The following is a 21,531-nucleotide window of genomic DNA, read 5'->3' on the forward strand; positions in this document are numbered from 1 at the left end:
AACCCAATGATGCATGATCGGTGTCCAAAATGATGAAAGTAGTGTTTGTGTGGCAGGAAAATGCACAATAATGTAATGAAATAAATGATAGCAGTTCACAGTTTACTCACTACATTTTGCTAGTTAACTAATTGAGTTTGTCATCAAATAGCAAAAGCTTCATAATTATCTGCAATGGAGTACATGAACTACGCTGCACAGTGCCGTCAGAAGGTGGCAGTAGAGGCTGCATGGCTGTGATAAAAACAGAAGAAGAATCTGACAACAAAACCAGCTGCTTGACGACTTCTAAAAACCTTCAATAAGAAGACGAAATGAGCAAAACTGTGGCCTTCTTCAACACAAAAATGGAGACAAATCTTCAGGCTTTGTCCTCAGAGGAGAAAGTCGGTCGTGTGTCATGATATCATTACTTCTGCTTCCTGGAATTGTGTGAATATTTGGCAGCTACCGCCAGCGTTGGCAAACATTTCCTTTCTGACCTTTCCTTTTTGTACTTTCGTGTCTACTTTTCATTATTTTGTGTCTCATTTTCATCATTTTGTGCCTTGTTTTTATCATTTTGTGTCTCATTTTTGTCATTTTGTGTCTTGTTTTTGCCATTTTGTCTAATTTTTTGTCATTTTGTGTCTTGTTTTTATCTTTATGTGTCTACTTTTCATCATTTTGTGTCACACTTTTGTCATTTTGTCTTGTTTTTGCCATTTCGTCTCATTTTTGTCATTTTGTCTTGTTTTTATCCTTTTGTGTCTACTTTTCATCATTTTGTGTCTCATTTTTGTCATTTTGGGTCTCATTTGTGTCTTTTTTTGTCACTTAGTGCACCATTTATGGAATTTTTCATCTAATTTTTCTCATTTGTCCATTTTTTTTGTCGCTTTGAAACTTTTTTCACTGTTTTTGCCTCTGTTTTGTTTTGTGTAGTTTAATTGTTTTGATCATTTTGTTTCTTGTTTTTCTCATTTTGTGTCTCATTTTTGTAATATTTTGTAAGATAATTCCTTAAATGTGAACGTGTTGCTCTAAAACAAAGGGAAAAATGAGGAGTTGTGGTTATTTTTTATGGGTTCTTATGCTTTGATTTTTACTGGTCTGGAACACTGGAGATTAAACTGGGCTGAATGTGGAAATGAAATGAGTTTGACACCGCTGGTTTAAAATATTTACTGGCTTCAATGCAAGATGTTGAGTTAAATTATGCAAGAAAAAGGGCTTTATAAATCTTTTTCTATTGACGTTTATTGTCAAATTTTGTGTCTTTTGATTTGCACTGAATTACAGATTCCCTAAACGCTTAACTAGCAACAAAATATTCATTTTCTGTCATTAGATTTTGCTTTCTTTTCGACTGAGATTCGTTCTCATGTCCTGCCAAAGCCTCAGAGAAGCCCTCCATGTCCTGCACCCCCCCGGTCTTTCATGCTCTGACGAGGTTCTGCAGTTCTATAATTAGCCGGGTTTTTGGGTCGGCCGTAGCGCTGCGACTGAACCAGACTCTTCATTATGCAGGACGTGGTTTGTGTGCAGAGGCCTAATTGATTCTGAATGAAGCGTGCATTATTGATGAGTCTTTCTCTTTTGCCTCCGTGCACGCGAGATGCTCGTTCACTTCACGCGTCTCCTCTTTTCTTCTCCTGCGGTTTTGTAATCGCTCCAGCTGGTCTGCTGCGTTAGCATCCAAACTGAAAGCTCAACGAGGAGTGGTTTATTATAGAAGATGTGACAGGAGCTACTCCTGACTTCAGGCTAGCCACAGCAGGCCTCAGTAAACCTGTAATCTGCTTTACCGTAAGTCTATTTAACCTCGAGAGACTCTGCAGCTCACAGGGAGGAGATGTCAGGGAAGTAGTTAAAAGTGCGCACGGCTAACACTTCTTCATCCACCATTTTGTTTAGGTAATTATTAATAAGGATGCCGGTAAGCGTTTGGATTGTTTTGGAGATGAATGAAAATGTCAGTGTTGCCTTAAAAGGCTTCACAAATTACACAGAGAGGTTTTCTGTGAATTGAGATTCAAAAGGCAGCACTGGATAGACAGATGGATAGATTATAGATGGATGGATAGGTGGATAGACAATACATGGATAGTTTATAGATGGATAGATATAGATAGATCGATTATAGATAGACTATGGATAGATACTTTTATTAATCCCGAAGGAAATTCAAGATTGTCATGATAATTTGATCTTTTCTGTGCAAAAACCATATGGCCCGACCCATCGTGAACTGTTGGATGATTAGCTTATGTTGAATTTCAGCAACACTGACATTTATACGTAAGAACGCAAAGTGAGTAGTCTACTAAAACAAACCAGAGTTAATTTCTGAAGCTGTTGGTTTGTGCTGAAAGTGCAGCTTTGATGTGGGAATTTAGAAATTAAACCAAAGTAATTTTCTCAGTTTATCAGCTCTTTTTTAATTTTCAACAAGTTGCTGTGGACACTAAATGGATTTATTCTTTTTCTAACTCCAAACCAGAGGAAGTCTCACGTTGAGCGCCTGTTGCATTTGATGCTGTTGGTTCAAGGTCCTCAATCTGAAACCCTGTTGAGGTTTTCTAGTATTTCTGCTCTGCGTAGGGGAGCAAACAAAAGGACTTTTCCCTACGGGATCAATAAAGTATCACATTGTCACTATTACTGAGCCACACAGGCGGTGGGACACCCAACCCCGGCCATGGTGGAGTCATGCGTTACGCATTCAGCTCCACTGGAATTCAATCCCTCCAACTGGCAGTGCCCAGCAGCCACCGTCGACTTGTTCCGGACAGGAAAACCACGTATATGTCGGCCTCTGATCCCTGCATCGGCGGCAGACTCCGCTCTCATGATAGGGTGTCAAATGCTAAGGCGCTCTGTCGGCTAATCCGGTGTCACCTCTTTCCCCTCGCTGTTCTTAAAATACCACGACTTGTGTGCGGTAAGTCTGCTGTTACAACAGCACAATAAGCCTGCAGGTGACCTAAGTCGCTGTTTCTAACCAGTTTGGACAGTGGAAATATCTGAGAATCACTTATCTGTCATAAGGCAATTTCCTTTGAGGCTTTGTGTGGCGTTAACCACACAGGAAGGTTTTAGACTTTAGTTAAAAATTACTCCTCTGTGGTTTTAATGCCGTGTACTGATTATTTAAGGATTGTGTCTGGAGACTAATTTATGCTTGACTTTAGTTCTGTTTGCTGTTAGAGGTCAAAATTAATCTCTTTTGTATTTTTTAAATCAAAAATTCAAAGGTTTTGTGTAGGTTTTTTGCATTTCCGCCTTTAATTTATGTTTTTTCGCAATTTTATATGTGCAAAATGAGTCAAAATTACAATCTAGATTTAAATCTTTAAGTGTTTTTGTCAAAGAGCGAACCAGACTTCTTTTTATTAATTAATACAGGAGGTCCTCGATTTATGACGTCCTCGACCTACAGCTTTTTGTCGTTATGTCAGAATGTGGAACTAGTTGACAAGCAGAGCGGATGAATACGTCGTCAGGTGGCGCTATAAGACGGCTTTGTTTCCGTTCTCCGGTTGTACGCCACCCTAGATTGTGCTACATTCACTAACTTTTTGCCCTTCATTATGGCTCCCAAGAGTCTTCAAGACTCTTCTGATGCTTGGAAGAAAAGGAAAACTGAATCCAACTAGTTAAACTCGTTCTTGCAAAATGAATCATGAGCAAACTTGACTTCTTTACTGTGGTTCTTGATAAACATTACAGAGTGAAAACTGGAACAAAAACAAAATAAAACAATATAAATATGTGTAAATAAATCATTTAAACTTTACCAATAAGTCCAAAAAAGAAGTTTATTACACCATTGCCTCTATGGCGTTTACAGAAAAGCATCCAAATAGCAGATAGGTGGGGCGCCTGTATAGCCCCACCTATAGGTTAAGCAGGTGAACCATGTACAGGGGCTGGCCTCCAACGCAGCGGCCCGGGTTCGATTCCCGCTCACAGCCCTTTGCTGCATGTCTTCCCCCAACTCTTCTCCCCATTTCCTATCTCTCTCTCCTGTCAAATAAAGCCTAGAAAAGCCCCCCAAAATCTTTTTAAAAAAATAGCGGACAGGAAGTGACAACTGTCAACAGACAACTTCAAAATAAAGGCTTTTTCAAAGTAAAAGTAAATCGGTAGTTTTGCCTTAAGGGCAACACACCATGGGAGTGAAATTAGATTTAATAAAACGCTCTAAACAGCGATGAACATCTGCATTATTAGATCAAATTGTAAAAAATAGTACAATATATTCTGTTATCTTATTGTGAAGTGATTCATACATGCATGAAAGTTATTGGTATTTATGACTTTTGTATATTTATTTTATATGTTTATTCACGACGCCAGAGTTCCGACTTACAGCGAAAATCTGCTTCCATCAGTCAGTAGGAACAGAACTCTGATGTAAGTCAGGACCCCCTGTACGCCCCAGAATGAACTATTTCCCTTTTTTGGCACCTCTGTTTGTACACTTTGAAAACTTCTCACTTTGACATTTAGTTATTGCATCTTCAAAGACAAAATCAACTGTTTTGACGTAAGGTTTCTGTACTAAAAGGCTCTCGGTCAGGAGCTGAACCGTCGACGCCTTTGACTTAAACTAAGCTTCCAGTTTGCACGTCCGGCTTGACAACTTTAGCCTTCCTTTGGCATCCCTCGTCGGAGCTGCAGGACAATTCCAGTCGATTGCTCGCTGGCCCGGGGCATCTCCCGCTCAGCTGTGGGACCTCCATCCCTCCACCCCGCCTCCCTGCAGCTCCTGTGTTTGGCCTCACTCTGCCAGCAATCAGGGCTCAGTGGACGCCGCAGTGTTGGATGGGATGGGATGCGGATGTGACTGCTGAACACCAGCCAATACCACACACACACACACACACACACAGCCATGCAGGCGTCTCTGGATGGCATTGTTTATGTAAGCGCCTTTGTGTTTTGCTCAAAGGTTTGATGCATGACTTCAAAGAGGCTTCACCCGTCAAACAACCCTAGAGGTTTTAGTCGGTAACATTTGTCGTTTAAGGTTCACACAAATTGATTTAAATCACTTTTTTTTTTAAAGTGACTCTATTCCACTTTAATTTCTCATCCATACAAAAATGTCACCCAGACCTCTATAAGTATGAAAATAGTGTTTTTCCATTTGACTGATTATCTGTGGTTGATTCTAACACATTTGCGTTTCAGGCAGTCCTCGACTTTTGTCAGATTTCCTTCCTTATGTCCTTTCTTGGATTATGTAGCATAATCCAATGTGGCAGCAAATGTAAACAAAGCCGTCTTATAGCGCCGCGTGACGATGTATTCATCCGCCCCACTCACCAACTAGTTCCACGTAACCAGTTCCGATGTAACGCCGTAAGTCGAGGACGTCGTAAACTGAGGACCTCCTGTATTACTTTTTTGTGTTGAAAGTTCTGGCCATTTTTTTGTTCACTTTGTTTTTTTGCATGCACATCTATGCAAACAGCGCAACCCAACTTTACCAGAACCCATTGCGTGGCATTAGTACTGTTACATGCTAGTAGAACATGTATGCTATCGGTAATATGTAAAGTATGATACAGAATCCTTGGTAAAATGAGCAAAATACTGAAAAACAAGAGTACAGTTTTTGTGATTGTTGATAACTTTATAATGTGCCTTCTGGGCCAAGTCTCATTTGTCCCTCCTGTTGTCTTTGTTTACAGGCACCAAAAAATATTGTTTTCTTGTCTGAAAAAATTCCAAAAATTCAGCAAAAAACTTCCCCAAATTTCTGAAAATTTGCAAAACCTTTCGGAAGAAAATCCCAATAATTCCCTAAAAGTTTTATTTTTAAGAAATTCCCCAAATTTGGCAAGAAAATTCTTGTAAATATTTTCAAAAAGTAGCAAAAATCTTTCAAACTAAAATATCTAGAGTGATTACATATATAGTAAAACTACCAATACTTTCTTTCAGAACGTTCCGAATAAAAGCAACCAAAACTCGGTGGATTTTAGTAGATTTTTTTTAGAAACTTAAAGAAAATTTTTTAACATTTCTCTTTTTTACACCAAAAATTTTTTTCAAAACTTTCCTAAAAATGTTGAAAATGTGGACTTCTTTTTTTTGCATAAAGTTTAATCAGAAATGGAATCCAACTTTGGTTCTTTGTTGGTGGACAAGAATGGGTGAAGGATAAACAAAGCTCTCATCTGGCCTGTCCTCACCCTGGAACATGTGAAGGACATGGTAGCGTGTAAACTATCTGAGGAATTAAAATTCACAGTTTGTTTCACATTAAAAGCTTCACGATGAAAGATGTCAGCCAGCGTTAAGACTTAACCCGTTAAGCTTCAGTGTACCGCCGGCGGTACACCTACTAATTTGCATAGGAATTTCAAGAATGTCCGACGGCTGCAAACGCGATTATAAAAACACTATACGCCGATGGAAAGCTGAGATTCTCATGAATCCGCCGGTATAAACCACTTTCAGATGCGATTACTACAGCGGGTGAGAAAAACATTTGTCCGACAAAAACAAATATCCATCCATCCGTTCTCTATACACGGCTTCAACGCACACAGCGTGACTCACATTTCTGGGTTCATTATTACTCACAGAAAAAAATATTCCACAAAAAACGGCCGTAATCCAACCTTTTACATCCAGATGACACAAGCCAGGAAACTATTTTATCCAAAACATGTCCTGAAGTCGGTATAAAATCCCCGAATCGGTCGTTTTCAAGGAAATGCACCTCACGATGTGCGTCCAATATTCCCTGTATTTTTCGTAATTTTTTTAATTTAAAAATAGAATATTAGCGATTTTTTTTTTTTTTTTTGTACTGAAAACGGCTGGAATTGACTGCAGCTTAAACGGTTAACCAATATCCATCTAAGAAGGTAAAGACTTGGCGTATGAATGCACAGCGTCGTATTAAACGTTTCGTTTCATGTTCCAGTCTTTGAACAGCATCGTCTCTACGGCCCAGAATCTCCACAATTCATTTAACAGCCTTACCTGATGCTGTCGATTGGCAAGAAGTGCTGGCAACATCCTTCAGTTCTGGGCTTCTTTCTATCAGGAGGTTTTATAACATCAACAGCCTGCTTACACAAACATCATTACCCATTAGTATCATCTCTGAATGCACTCATATCTACATTATTACTGTCATTAGGAAAATGTGTGGTATGGAAATGAGTCCTGAGCTCACTACAGATCACCAGGTCCTGTTGTCTGTTGACTAGTCGCATGTTTTCTGGGGCCTCTAGTTACTAAAACTCATCCACTATTGCTATGTGAGAAAATAGACTTTAATGAAAATGCTGCTGTGTCGACGGTTTTATTCCTGACAGAATGAGGACCTTATTGCCTGATTTTATTTCCCCAGAAGTTTCATAATTTTCTTTATTAAATACAGAAAATTCTGTGCAGAAAACTGTTTTTCTGCATTCAGATGCAATAAAAGCGCGCTTCAGAAGGAATAAGATCCCTTCGGCAGCCTCAGTACGCACATAAAGATTTCTGGCAGTATGCGCCGTCTGCTTATCTTCGATTGATTTAACAGATGTGATGGTTTCTCATTATTCTAGGTTGTTCCTCTGCACCTTAACCTAAATTATCTGCTTCTTCTCTTCTGTCTTTAGGGAAATGAAGCCAGTTACCCCCTGGAGATGTGCTCACATTGTAAGTATTTTCAATCTTTGCTCGATTTTGTTAAAAAATGAATTTTCGTGTCCCTTTTTTTTTTTTTTTTTTTTTTGTGGTTGGTTTCACCTGAGCATTCGCTTGGCAGGTCCTGTCAGCAAATTCGATCCTCAACAATCACGCTGTCTGATTAATTTACTTTGGAAGACGACGGCACTCGTTAAAAACACGGTGCTGTTTTATCTTTTTGAAAATTATCAATTTATTGTGTTCATTTTTATGTGTGACGGATGAATGGACAGACGGAAGGTTTGAGAAATAAAGTGAAATTTGAATTTAAAGAAAGACAAGTAAACTTCTTTAGCGACCATGTTTGTTGGACGAACCATGACTATTCTCCTTTCCTTCCTTTCTTCCTTCCTTCCTGCCTTCGTTCCTTCTTTCCTTCCATCCTTCCTTCCAGCCCTCCTTCCTTCCTTTCTTCCTTCCTACTCTCTTTTCCTTCTTCCTTCACCTTCGTTCGTTAATTCCTTCCTTCTTTCCTTCCTTCCTACCCACCCTCTTTTCCTCCTTCCTTCTTTCTTTCCTTTCTTCCTTCCTACCTTCCTACCCTCTTTTCCTTCTTCCTTCCATCCTTCCTTCCTTCCAGCCTTCTTTCCTTCCTTCCTTCCGACCCTCTTTTCCTTCTTCCATCCTTCGTCCCTTCCTTCCTTCCTTCCTACCCACCCTCTTTTTCTTCTTCCTTTCATCCTTCCTTCCTTCCTTCGTTCCTTCCTTGTTTGCTTCCTTCCTTCCTACCCACCCTCTTTTCCTTCTTCCTTTCATCCATCCTTCCTTCCTTCCTACCCACCCTCTTTTTCTTCTTCCTTTCATCCTCCATTCCTTCCTTCCTTCCTTCGTTCCTTCCTTGCTTGCTTCCTTCCTTCCTACCCACCCTCTTTTCCTTCTTCCTTTCATCCATCCTTCCTTCCTTCCTTCCTACCCACCCTCTTTTTCTTCTTCCTTTCATCCTCCATTCCTTCCTTCCTTCCTTCGTTCCTTCCTTGCTTGCTTCCTTCCTTCCTACCCACCCTCTTTTCCTTCTTCCTTTCATCCTTCCTTCCAGCAGTCCTTTCTTCTTTCCTTCCTTCCTTCGTACCCTCTTTTCCTTCTTCCTTCCTTCCTTCCTTCCTTCCTGTTTAGTTTGAACATCTTTAAATCAGTTTGACTAATTGCTGTTCCTTGAATGTCAGGGTATTTCTGTTAATGAACCGACATTCTCCTCATATTATTTTATCTATTGACATGTTCTCAGCTGAATACCTGGATAATGTACTATATCACAGCTATAAAGACATGAAACAACACGGGCTTTAATGATTTTATCCATCACACCTCCAGCCTTTAATACCCCGTCAGCTTCATTTTATTTGCGTTTTATGATTTATTTTTTATGCTTAACTGCTGCCTTTTGAACGGTGAAGATGTCCTTTTCAAACTCTGCTGTTCTTTATCATGTTTGCAAGATGTCTGCCCAGTAGACATTTCTGAGCTCTTCGTCGGAGGAGGAGGAGAGCTGAGGATATGACTCACATTTCTTCTTTGTTGGCCTCCTTCACCTTCCCTACCTGATGATACATCAACACAATATCTTCGGCGTCGAGTTATTTTAAAAAAGCCCTCAGAGATGCAGATTTCTCACCGGCTCTCTCCGGTGCAAGCGGCTCATTTTTGCACCTGGAGGTTGTTCGGATCCGGCCTAAAAGCGGCTCCGCTGCTTAATGAGGGCTGAGACCAACGGGTCCCTCTGTAGGTGTTCTTCTGGGACCAACCTTGACGACGAAGATAGCTGCTGAGGTTTATCTTTTGGTTGCTGGTTGTATGCTGTGAACTTGATCAAATATTGCAAAGAGGTTTGACAGAGAAATGATGATTTAAACTTACACTAGAGCAGTGTTTCTCAAACAGTGGGGCACTAATAGACTGGGAGGAAAAGGTTCATCTGTTGTTTTAACGTTGGCCTGTTTTTCGCGGCACTGGCCATTGTGGAAGTCCATACTTGTGTACTTGGCAAATACAAACTCAAACAGGAGAAGGCATCGTTTTCTGTCAAAATGTTTCATATGTTGCTTAGAATGGCTTTGCTATAACAATACAGCTTTAATCAAAGGACAACATGTCATTTTGAGATAAGTTACCAAAACCAAGACACAAAAAAATTCTACATGACCCGTCTTGTCAGAGCGAGCGAAGCTTTGGACACACTGCAGCTCGTCCATACTTAGATCGTACTACTGTAGCATCGTGGGGGCACAGGACCTTGGCCTGCCAGGCCTTCCAGGCATTCCTTCCCCAGGATTATGCCACTACAGCGAGGGGAGGTGGATTTGGATGATGCATGACCGTGAACTGAACCCATCAAGGACCTCTGTGTTCAGTCTGCCATATTTACGGCCTCTCTGTCCGTTTGTCTCGTTCTCTGACCTGCTTTTTGAGCACATAGACATGAAATACATTCATTTCAACAGTTACAGACAGAAATACCAAACTATTCGGTCACTATATCGATAGATAAACCTACTAACCCTGTAACCCGTGTCGTCCTGTGGGTCAGATTGACCCGTTTTAAAGTTTGAAAATGAGGGAAAAAAATTTTCACAGTGAAACTTCTGATGTCCACATTTTCAACATTTTTGGGACATCTTTGAATGTTAAAAATGTTTAAGAACATTCACGAAAATCAACCAAAATCCAGCAAATTTCACTGGATTTTGGTTGATTTTTTTTGTATGAATGTTCTTGAAGAAAATATCAGAAGTTTTAGTGATACATATGTAATCACTATATATTTTTAGGATATTTTTGGAAGAGTTTTACTCGTTTTTTAAAAACATTTACAAGAATGTTCTTGCTGAATTTGGGGGATTTTTTTAAAATAAGACTCAAGGGAAACTTTTAAGGAATTATTTTAATTTTCTTCTTGAAGGTTTTGCAAATTTTCAGAAATTTTGGGAATTTGATTTTTCTTTTCAGACAAGGAAACAATATTTTTTGACGGCTATAAATTAGGACAACAGGAGGGTTAAACTGCTCTTCTACTCCATATTCTTTCTATTTATATTTGAGGTTTGTTGCTGCTCTTCTTCCCTAAACATACTTTATTCTCTACATTTTATTTAGATGTTTTTTGCCCGTCTCTCATTCTCTGTTGGTCTTTCTTTGGCTCTCCTCTCTGTCTCTCTCGCCCTCCGCTGACCGAGCAGCTGTTCGGCTCATCAACTGCTTGGACAGGCAGGCACTGGCTGTGAAGAAATTAGCTCTGGCCCGCCGGTCACAGAAATTCATCCCGCTGCACCTTACAGCGAGACGTGAACCAGCAGAGTCTTAACGCCTACTCACCTGCGCCTGGACCGTTCTCAGCTCCGTTTGTTGTCGTTCTTAACCTCACCGGGGGCAGTTTGTGTCTATATGTCACCTTGACAAGACGGATTGTGAAGTGAGGTCATGTTTCTGAGCTGGAGGATGGGTTTTTGAAAGGCCCATGCCCTCCTGTCAGCACAGCGTCTCACTACTGCAGGCTTCAGCGAGCTTAGATCAGGCAAAATTTAATGGCCCACTTGTACCAGCGTGCATAATTAGACACACAAACCACACAGACTCACACCTCCACACACACATCCTCTAGCAGCGCACACTCTGCTGAAGTGCATGCACGCGCCCACTCTGTTCCGCCACTCTCTGCACCCCACACACACACACACACCTACACACACACACACCTACTCACACACACACACACACACACACACACACACACACTACCCCCTCAACGCATCATGCTCTCAGAGAAACGCAGCAGCGAGCCTGAAACCATCGCAGGTCTGTCTGCAGCCGCCCAAAATAAACGGCGGGCGGCCTGTTGGAGTTCCTTGTTGCTAGGGTTTCCCTGAGGGCGGGAGCCAGAGCCTCCGTCGGTGGGGGTGGTGGGGTGAGTCGGGGGTTTTCTGATGACGGCACGGCTATAAATACATGCTATCGATGCGCTGCCCTGCTTCGTCCTCGGTTTGGTTCATGCAGGAGTGCCGCACATTATCAGAGCAATCAGCCTAATGCAGCGCTGCTCCTCTTGCCGCTGTCCTAGATGAGATTAGACTGAGGGAGAGAGAAGGTCTGTGTTTTTTGCTGCACCTCTTTATTTAGGCCCAGAAATAGCCTGATTATGAAATCCACAGGTAGAGCAGAATCTGTTCTGAGACCACCTTAGCAGCTGCATTTAAAGGCCTCTACACACTGTGTGATTTTAACAATCTGATAAGTTCCCAACTTCCTACGCTGTACCACGTCAGTCTAATAATCTTTGATGTGAAGATTGCACGATGAAAACTCAGCTAAATCTCAGCCTACGATGAGTCAATGTGAATGGACAAGAATAAAACGTCATCAGCGTGCACCGTCCATCCATAAAAAATAAACAACCAAAGCATGAACGGAGCTCTGACAAAGACAGGGAAACTACGTAGTCAAACATGAACCCTATAATCACAGGGAAACTAGCCAAATATGAACCCTACAATCACAGGGAAACTAGCCAAACATGACCCCTACAATCACAGGGAAACTAGCCAAATATGAACCCTACAATCACAGGGAAACTAGCCAAACATGACCCCTACAATCACAGGGAAACTAGCCAAACATGAGCCCTACAATCACTGGGAAACCAGCCAAACATGAACCCTACAATCACAGGGAAACTAGCCAAACATGAGCCCTACAATCACAGGGAAACTAGCCAAACATGAGCCCTACAATCACAGGGAAACCAGCCAAACATGAGCCCTACAATCACAGGGAAACTAGCCAAACATGAGCCCTACAATCACAGGGAAACCAGCCAAATATGAACCCTACAATCACAGGGAAACTAGCCAAACATGAGCCCTACAATCACAGGGAAACTAGCCAAACAAGAGCCCTACAATAACAGGAGTAGTCAACAACCATGAACCCTACAATCACAGGGAAACTAGCCAAACATGAGCCCTACAATCACAGGGAAACTAGCCAAACATGAGCCCTACAATCACAGGGAAACTAGCCAAACATGAGCCCTACAATCACGGGGAAACTAGCCAAACATGAGCCCTACAATCACGGGGAAACTAGCCAAACATAAATGGAGCCCTCAACCTGCTGACATTTGTTTTTGGAGAGAAATCCCCAAAAATGCAGGAGAATATGCACACTGCAAATCTTCCACTATATCCTTCCATGCTTCGTCCTTTTTTTATCCAGTTGTAGTACGAGCTAGAGGACGCGTCTAGAAGACTTCTGTTGCCATGACTCTACCAGACTGTCGTCGTCGTTTAAGTCCCACATACTTGTTTTGATGCGTTTTGTCACCGCAAGTCATCTATGTGGGTTTAGCTCCGGTGTGGCGCTGATCAATACGTCATTCATCCTGCATTTCTGTTGGTTCGTTAGTTGTCGTAGGTCCAGCAGCAGTCTTTGAACCTGTCTCACAGTGCGATGTAGGACCACTGATTTAGAGCCAAGACCAAAAATATCGCCACGATTGTTACCTTTGGTCTGGTGTAGTAGCCTACACGCGACTGGTTTTGGTTAGATTTATTCCCGAGCTGTCATAAAATGTAAGATTATAAATAAAACCGATTGCTATTTATAAGAAACCAGCTGATCAAGAGCACTTCCATAGCATTGGGTGACTAATGAGGGACAGATTTTTGCTCTCACACTCATGAGAGTGGTGATAGTAACCTCATTTGTGTGTTTTTCCCCCTTCCTTCAGTGATAATAATGTCATCTTGTCTATTGTCTTCCCTGGATACTACACCCTCATTGGCTCGGCACGACCCCATTATGCAAAGCGGCGTAGTGTCATGTGTCAGAGTCGTGTAATTACCGAGCCGTGCATGTAACCTTCTCATATTTACCCGGCCTCACGCCTCGTCCCGTGTGCCTGCAGAGAGCTATATCCAGCTGCAATTTTCAGTAACATGCCAGCAGGATCTGTGTTCGGCGTGTCGCTGCCTCCCTCCCTCCTCCTGTCTGGGTTCAGGTTGTTAATGGAGTCACATGTCTGCATTAATGTCGAGGGCTGAGCGTGCTTAAGAGGACGCATTCATTAATGACATTTTGGGAACATTGTGTTTTATAATTAAACAAAGAAAAAATAAAAACGGGGAGGAGAAGCCGGTTGCACTTAGCAGATTTTCTCTTCACACAGCTGTTAAACGGTTAGCCGGAGCCGACCGTTATCTCGTTACGGGTTGAACGGTACGTTTAGTGCTCGAGGTTGTTGACTTGAAGCAATTAAAAATGCTGGATTAAAAAGTGCTTCCTTCCATCCTTCCTTCCTGCATTCTTACTTTCCTTCCTTCCTTTTTGTATTCTTACCTTCCCTCCTTCTTTCCTTCCTTCCTTCCTGCCTTCCTTCCTTCCTGCTTTCATGCCTTCCTTCTTTTCTTTCTTCCTTCCCTCCCTCCCTCTCTCTCTCTCTTTCCTTCCTTCCTTCCCTCCTACATTTATGCCTTCCTTTCTTGCTTCCTTTCTTTCTTGCTTCCTTCCTTCCTTTCTGCCTACCTTCCTCCCTTCCTTCCTTCCTTCCTTCCTTCCTTCCCTCTTATATTTATGCCTTCCTTTCTTGCTTCCTTTCTTTCTTGCTTCCTTCCTTCCTTTCTGCCTACCTTCCTCCCTTCCTTCCTTCATTCCTTCCTTCCTACATTCCTGCCTTCCTTCCTTTCTGCCTGCCTGCCTTCCTTCCTTCCTTCCTATCTCACTTCTTGCCTTCCTTCCTTCCTTTTTCCTTATTTCCTTTCTTCCTTCTTGCCTTCCTTCCTTCTTTAACGCCTTAACGTTTTTTTGCCGTTAATTGATGCTTAGGTGTGAGCGTTGGCCTCCTGTGTGCACTCAGAGGCTGATGACATCTACATATGCATGTGTTTTCATGCATACACCTCAGGAACAATTGCGTAAATGTTCCTCCTTCGTTCCTGTTTGTGTGTGCGCGCGCGGTACTTTGGGGGGCTAACGGGTTCCAGTTGCCTAGTAACACAGTTAAGGGTGCATACCGCGTTTATGAAAGTGTGTGTTGTGCTCAGTGGCAGAGTATATGAGATTATCATAATCATCTCACAGTTACATTGGGTCTCCCTCAGAGCTGCTCATTAGCATAGCGGTGTGAGGAGCCTCTGTGGCTATGCAGACCTCTCATATCTGTCACATAGGAGGACGTTTTGAACAGGTTTTCTCCCATTAAACCAGAGGCGTCAATCTCATTTTAGTTCGGCTTCCACATTCAGCCCAATTTGATCTCAAGTGACCAGTAAAATCACAGCATAATAAGCTATAAAAGATAGCCACAACTACAAATTTTTCCCTTTGTTTTAGTGCAGAAAAGTTCACACTTGAGGAACTATCTTACAAAACGTTACAAAAATGAGACACAAAATGACAAAAGTGAGAAACAAAATGACCAAAAACATTAGTCAAACGGCACGAAACAAAACGGAGACAAAAAATTAGACAGAAAAGTTACAAAGCGACAAGAAAATGGACAAAACGAGACAAAATTATATAAATGATGCAAATGAGACAAAAAACGAGACACAAAACGGGACAAATGTCAAAAGCCAGACAAAAAAGACAAAAAAACAACTAAAGAGAAAATATTACAAAAATGAGACACAAAATGACAAAAAATGAGACAAATGACACAAAACAAGAGACCAAAAATTAGACAAAACGGGTATAAAGCAACAAAAAATGGACAAACGACAAAAACAAGACAAAAAAATTATGCAAATGATGCCAACAAGACAAAAAAACAAACAAAATGAAACAAAAGTCAGATAAAAAAGACAAAAAACAACAAAACATTACAAAAATGACACAAAACAGAGGCAAAAAATTAGATAAAACAGTTGCAAAGTGACAAAAGTATGGACAAGTGAGACAAAAAACAAATGACAAAAACGATACATAACCCATGAATAAAGTGAAACAAAATGACAAACGAGACAAATGACAAAAGTCAGACAAAAAAGACAAAAATAAAAAAACAGACAAAACATTACAAAAACGAGACACAAAATGACAAATCTAGAATTATAGTTTCTAATCAAAATATCATGATCTAGAAATTATTTTAATTTTAAATATTAAATTTACAATCTGCAGTTAATGTCTTCTCTGTAATTTTTACACTTTGAGGACCGGATTGGACCCTCTGGAGGACCGCTTTTGTCCCGTGGGCCTCATGTTGGACACCCCTGCACTTAATGATAAAATGCATCCCTGGGTGTATAATTCTGCTACACGGTTTTGTTATGTAAAAAAGCCCAAGTGTGAGTGCTTTTGCTGAATCATCTTGGACTCGCTCTGCATAGAAAACCATCCGCGATCCAGAACCCGATCCAGCCGCCATTGTCTGAAACCTGCAGCAGCTCCACTACAACTTCATCTGTGTTCTAACTGGGACGGAGGTTTGCTTTGGAGTGTCGGTTTGCAGCATCGCCCACATCATCGCAGCTGTTTCATACGGGCTGTGGCCTGATGCTGGGGTTAAAAATACGCCCATCTCCTCCTCCTCTGTGAGCAGAGGTCACGGAGGAAGCCTGCCATCGGCAAGAACAGGGTCCATTTTGCAGGTTTTATCTCGCCTATTTTAAATCTCTCAGCAACAACCTGCTTTTCTTTTTGCAGGAAGAAGGAAGATGTGCTGAAGATGCAGAGAAATGTACGATATCGCTTACATCATGTCATCTCAATCGCTTTTTTCAGCATCGGTAATATCCCCTGTTCTGTGCGAGTGCAGGTACAGGTGTTGGTGGGGGGGGGGGACAACAACAAAAACAAGAACATCTCATCTTTCTGTGCCTGGCTCTCGTATCTACCAGCACTTGGAAACACAGCTGTCCTCTAAATACAGTGACAGTGTGTTCCAGGTTTTTTTGGGATTCGGTTGTTGTTCTGTTGAGCGAACCATTTGTAGTTGGACAGTTGTCGGCACACGTCATTGGACCACATTTTGAGATTTTGGCTGCTGCAGAGGAGGACGGGCAGTCGATTATCTAGGAATGTAAGCTCACTTTACTGCACTGGAAAGAGTTTGCATAGCAGCACGAGATAAGGACAGCAGAATCACAGAGCGTCATTCGTTTGTTACCTAATAAATCTCGACCTGTGACGCCTTTCAGGAATCTCTACCACTTCTTGAGACATATGTTGGATAAATCCGTCGTAGAAATCCTGCATCCGTCCTCTTAAGTTTTATCGGGCTCTGCTGGGGAGCTGCGATGCTGGCAGACGTGGAACTTGTTGGTTTGCGACTGAGAAGGGGACTGGGGCTGTGAGAAGGCATGAATAATACATGTTCCTACCCACTTGGCAGCTCCAGACAGCATTAAGGGATCCGGGCACGGCGTTTATATGTTCTCTGCTCGGCGACTGCACCCAAGTTTGTTATGTGCCGTAAATGTCATCTGTGCTGCAGCTTATCCCACTGACCCGACTGTGTGGCTCTAAATGAAGCTGAACTCCGGTTGTTTGATGGACAAGTTCTACTTTATTAATTAATGCTCCAGTCATTCCCTCGATCGACTGAATTATCGTTTTGTCTGCAGAATGGCAACAAATGATTCAAAATTCCCGACATGTCTTCCCGGAAGGGGGTTGACCCATGTGTTTTTTCCAATTTCAGGATCCTGATTCCGAATATTAGTAATCAGAGAGACCTGATAACCGTATATAGCCTTCCTGCCTTCCTTCTTTTCCTTCCTTCCTTCCTTCTTTTCCTTCCTTCCTTCCTTTTTCCTTTTTTTCCTTCCTGCCTTCCTTCCTTCCTTCCCTCTCTCCTTCCTTCATTTCTTTCCTGCCTTCCTGCCTTCCTTCCTTCCCTCTCTCCTTCCTTCATTTCCTTCCTTCCTTCCTGCCTTCCTGCCTTCCTTCCTTCCCTCTCTCCTTCCTTCCTGCCTACCTACCTACCTGTCTTCCTTCCTTCCTTCCCTCTCTCCTTCCTATCTTCCTTCCTTCTTTTCCTTCCTTCCTTCCTTTTTCCTTTTTTCCTTCCTTCCTTCCCTCTCTCCTTCCTTCGTTTCCTTCCTTCCTTTTTCCTTTTTTTCCTTCCTGCCTTCCTTCCTTCCTTCTTTCCCTCTCTTTGTAAACAACGCTGTTCTGTGCATCACAATAATGATCAGTTTACATATTTATACAACTACAGTAATGACAAATAGTCATTAGCTCACACTGAAACATGACTCTGTACTAATAATACTAATAATTTAATGAATGAAGACGGCTTTTAAAATCATCTAGATACCTGTAGTTATGAGTATATGTGCTCTTTTAATCTTACGGTGGGGTTTAGAATAGTCCGAGTGGGTGTTACTGCTGGTTATTGGGTCTAATCTACTCAGAAGCTTTACCTTGTCAGCCTTTTTCCATTTTCAACCTTTTGAGCCTCAGAGCTTCGGAGCGCTTCAACGCTTTATGCTCAAGCACTCGCGTTAGGAAACCCTGAAAAAGGCATCCTTGGCGACGAGTGTGTTTTAATTATAAAGTTAGTTGTTTTGCACCCGTCTGCTTTGTGAGTGATCTCTAAAGGATCAGAAAGAGGCTGAATGCTAAACCTCGTGGATTTATACTCAGATTTAAACCCAAAGAAGACACATGTTGCCATGTGACTGGCTCTTTTCTCCATGGCTTTGGTTGTCTTTCCTAAACCCAGTCTGGTGATTATCTGCAGCATTGATAGCTCTTGCGCAGGCCAAAGCGTTATGAGCCAAGCCGGTGTCATCTGCTGTGTAACGGAAACAGGAGGCTGCTGATAAGGAAGTGTTTTGTGTTGCAGGACGGCCGTGTGCTCGGCTTTGATAACTCACGCCACCCCGGGATACAGATCCGATTTTCGATGTGTGTGGCTTAATCTCATCAGGAGCACAGAAAGACATAAACCATCAACCTCTCAGGAGAAATACTTCTACTTTATATGTACAAATATCGTGAAAATGAAGAATAAAAATGGATTTTGCACTGAAGTGCTCTGTTTGCTGCCGATGAACAGGGCAAAGTGGCTATTATTCCCCAGGCCAGAGTGGTTTTTACATCACAAATTCAATTTATCAAGTGTTTGCAGAGAACACGGGCACAGTTTACCAGCGTCTGATGTAAATAATAAAGATGTAGAAGAGAACAACTGGGCAAAATGAGAAAGAAATTACTGAAAGAACTGTTCAATAAGAATACTTTGTGAGAGTGTCTTCATTTGTACGGATTTGCACTTTAAAAAATACATATTTAGTAAATTTGATATATAACTTTATGTTGTCCCACGACATCGCTGTCCTTATATTTTCCACCTCCAACCTGTACTTTAAGAGTTCTTTAGGGCTTCGACTAACTATCACTATCGGTAGTTTTTTTATTTATTCTCAGAAAATCATGAAAATGTCCATTAGTGTTTATTGTTTTGTCCACAATCCAAACGTAACCATTTTACTGCCATAGAGAAGTAAAGAAAGCAGTAAATATTAAAGTTTAAGTTGCCGAAATCAGAGAATCTTGACAAGTTTCTCAAACTGCTTGATCTATTTTTAGAATAACCGGTGCTTCATTTAGTAAGGGATTAATCATTGTAGATCTGGTGTCGTCCAACCCGTAATAACGTTTACTTTTATAGCTCCTCTAATTCACTTTATCATCAACTGACCTGCTGTCTCATGGAAAAAACAAAGAAGCATTCACTGTAAAGTAGAAGAGCATGACAACATAATTTGGACAATAAATGTTGAGGTATTTTGACCTAGATGGGGTTTTATTGAGCGTAGTGCTAATGTGCATGCTGTAGAGACAGATTCTTATGCAAAGATTTGGACTTTCTGTATTTCTCTTAACTTCCACCCAGCGTGAGTCGACCACTGTGATTGTGTCCATCCCAACTTTCCTGATCTGCCTCTCATTCCTCCCCTACTCCTCCACCACACTCTGATTAGTCATCGAGCTGATGTAGCACAGCTTGTTCGAGCGCTGAAACCCAAAACACAACCCACACCCGTCTCTCTCACTCTCTTCACATCATGTAATAAGAAGCAGAATGATGGGAAAACAACCTGTGGCTTCAACTTGAGATCTTCCACTTGTTCAGTTTTATTCATATGGCGCCAGTTTACAACGATCTTTTACAACCTTAATATACGCGAAGTCCTTGACTTACGCCAGAGTTTTGTTCCTACGGATTCTCGCCGAAAATCGTAACTCTGATAAACATGCAAAGAAAGCTGCTATGTGCATCATGATATGGATTAATTTACATATTTGTTCAACTATGGTAACGACAAACAGTCATTAGCTCACACTGAAACACAACTCGGTAGGAAAATACCGGCGAAAACGTAAACTGTAAGTCTGACTTACTTGGGAGCCATAATGATGTTAGCGAATGTAGCAGAATCCAATGTGACGGCAAATGTAAACAAAGCCGTCTGATAGCGCCACGTCACTACTGTACATACAGTATTCATCCGCTTCGCTCACCAACTAGTTCCACTTAGCCGCAATCAGTTCCGACGAAATGACGTAAGTCGCGGATGTCGTAAACTGAGGACCTCCTGTATTGTGTAAAACCCAACAAATCTCTTTGAGCGAGCACTTTGGTGACGATAGGAAGACGACAAAAGAACAGGAAGAAACCTCTGGAGGAATCGGGCTTGGAGAGCGCCGGCATCTGCCTCGACTGGTTAGGGTGAGGGTGAATGAAGGCAACAAAGGGGTAGCAGAGAAACAAACAAACAAAGCATGGGAGGAGAATAAGCCTCGGGCTGATTGGTGAGGTCAGGAAATTCAGAAAAATGTAGCTGTGGAGCCTGAAATATTTGCAAAGAGAACAAAAGACAAACTACAGCAAAGAGAAAACACGAAGTTAGTGTTCATTCAGATCTTTACAGCCAAATATGTAGAAGGTGTACTGGTCGTCTGCATTGTGTTGGTCATAGGGTAGATACAGGTGGCAGAATAAAGAAAATGAAGAAGATTCTACCAATGGGAGGGATGGATGGATGACTAGGTAGGCTATAGATAGACTATAGATAGATAGACTATAGATGGATGGATAGACTATAGATAGATAGACTGATACATGGATACTTTATAAATCCCGATGGAAAGAGTAAATAAATCTATTTTTTCTATAAACTTATTTGGTGTTTTTATGGTCTGTTGGAGAGCGTTGGTAGGAAATCTCCCACAGGTCGGTTCATATCTGGTGAAGGCCATTTAGTTTGACTGGTATTCTTCTTGTGATCCGAGATGGAAGCATTTTTTGTTTATTCATAGATATATTTTTTTAATTTGACACCTGTGAGTGATTCCATGATGTAATTGTTTACCACCTGCATCCAACATGACCTGGTTGTAGTTTCCACCTGGGGACTAGAGTTTGGTTTTATTTCTCTAAATCTGACCTGATGTGAGCTCATAGTCATGTGTCGGTTACCATTGCTGTCGTTTGGCTGAACTTCTGTCCCCGTGACGGTCGTTAAACCTCATCAGACCTGCAATGAATGCGTCACACCTCTCTATTGTCAGTCCCTCTCTCTGTGAAGATTAATAGACAGTCCACGTTATCTCGAACCCCAGATTAAATCAGGTACGGGGGTGGCGTGTGGTTGGCTGGCGTGGCCATGTGACCGCATGTGAATGAGCTTATATAGTAATTAACAACTGGCTTTGTTATTGCTTCTGGATTACTCCACGCTATTGTTGAGCGTAGCGGCCGGGGAGTCGAGGCTGTTCCTGATGGCAGAGGAGCGAAAGATCCAAACTCTGAATGATGGTCAGAAAAAACAAGTAGAAAACACATGCTGTAAGTTTACAAAAGTTCCGTCTACTGGTTTCCCTTTCTCTTTTTGTGTGTTTATGATC

The 21,531-nt window shown here is 41.7% G+C and overlaps 2 protein-coding genes across 2 annotated transcripts in view; both read left to right on the top strand.

The window, feature by feature from the left end:
• slc17a5 (solute carrier family 17 member 5) overlaps nt 1-21,531 on the top strand; it is a 950,640-nt gene that overhangs the window by 247,237 nt on the left and 681,872 nt on the right. The gene's annotated exons all lie outside the window — the stretch shown is intronic.
• The window catches only part of ppp3r1a (protein phosphatase 3, regulatory subunit B, alpha a), a 36,704-nt gene that overhangs the window by 5,983 nt on the left and 9,190 nt on the right, over nt 1-21,531 (top strand). Inside the window, exon 2 of the mRNA XM_022201802.2 lies at nt 7,614-7,653. Coding sequence (XP_022057494.1) covers nt 7,614-7,653 — 40 coding nt within the window. The remainder of the gene's footprint in view (nt 1-7,613; nt 7,654-21,531) is intronic.

The sequence above is a fragment of the Acanthochromis polyacanthus genome, chromosome 15 (assembly GCF_021347895.1).
Source record: "Acanthochromis polyacanthus isolate Apoly-LR-REF ecotype Palm Island chromosome 15, KAUST_Apoly_ChrSc, whole genome shotgun sequence".
Taxonomy (NCBI): Eukaryota; Metazoa; Chordata; class Actinopteri; family Pomacentridae; genus Acanthochromis; species Acanthochromis polyacanthus.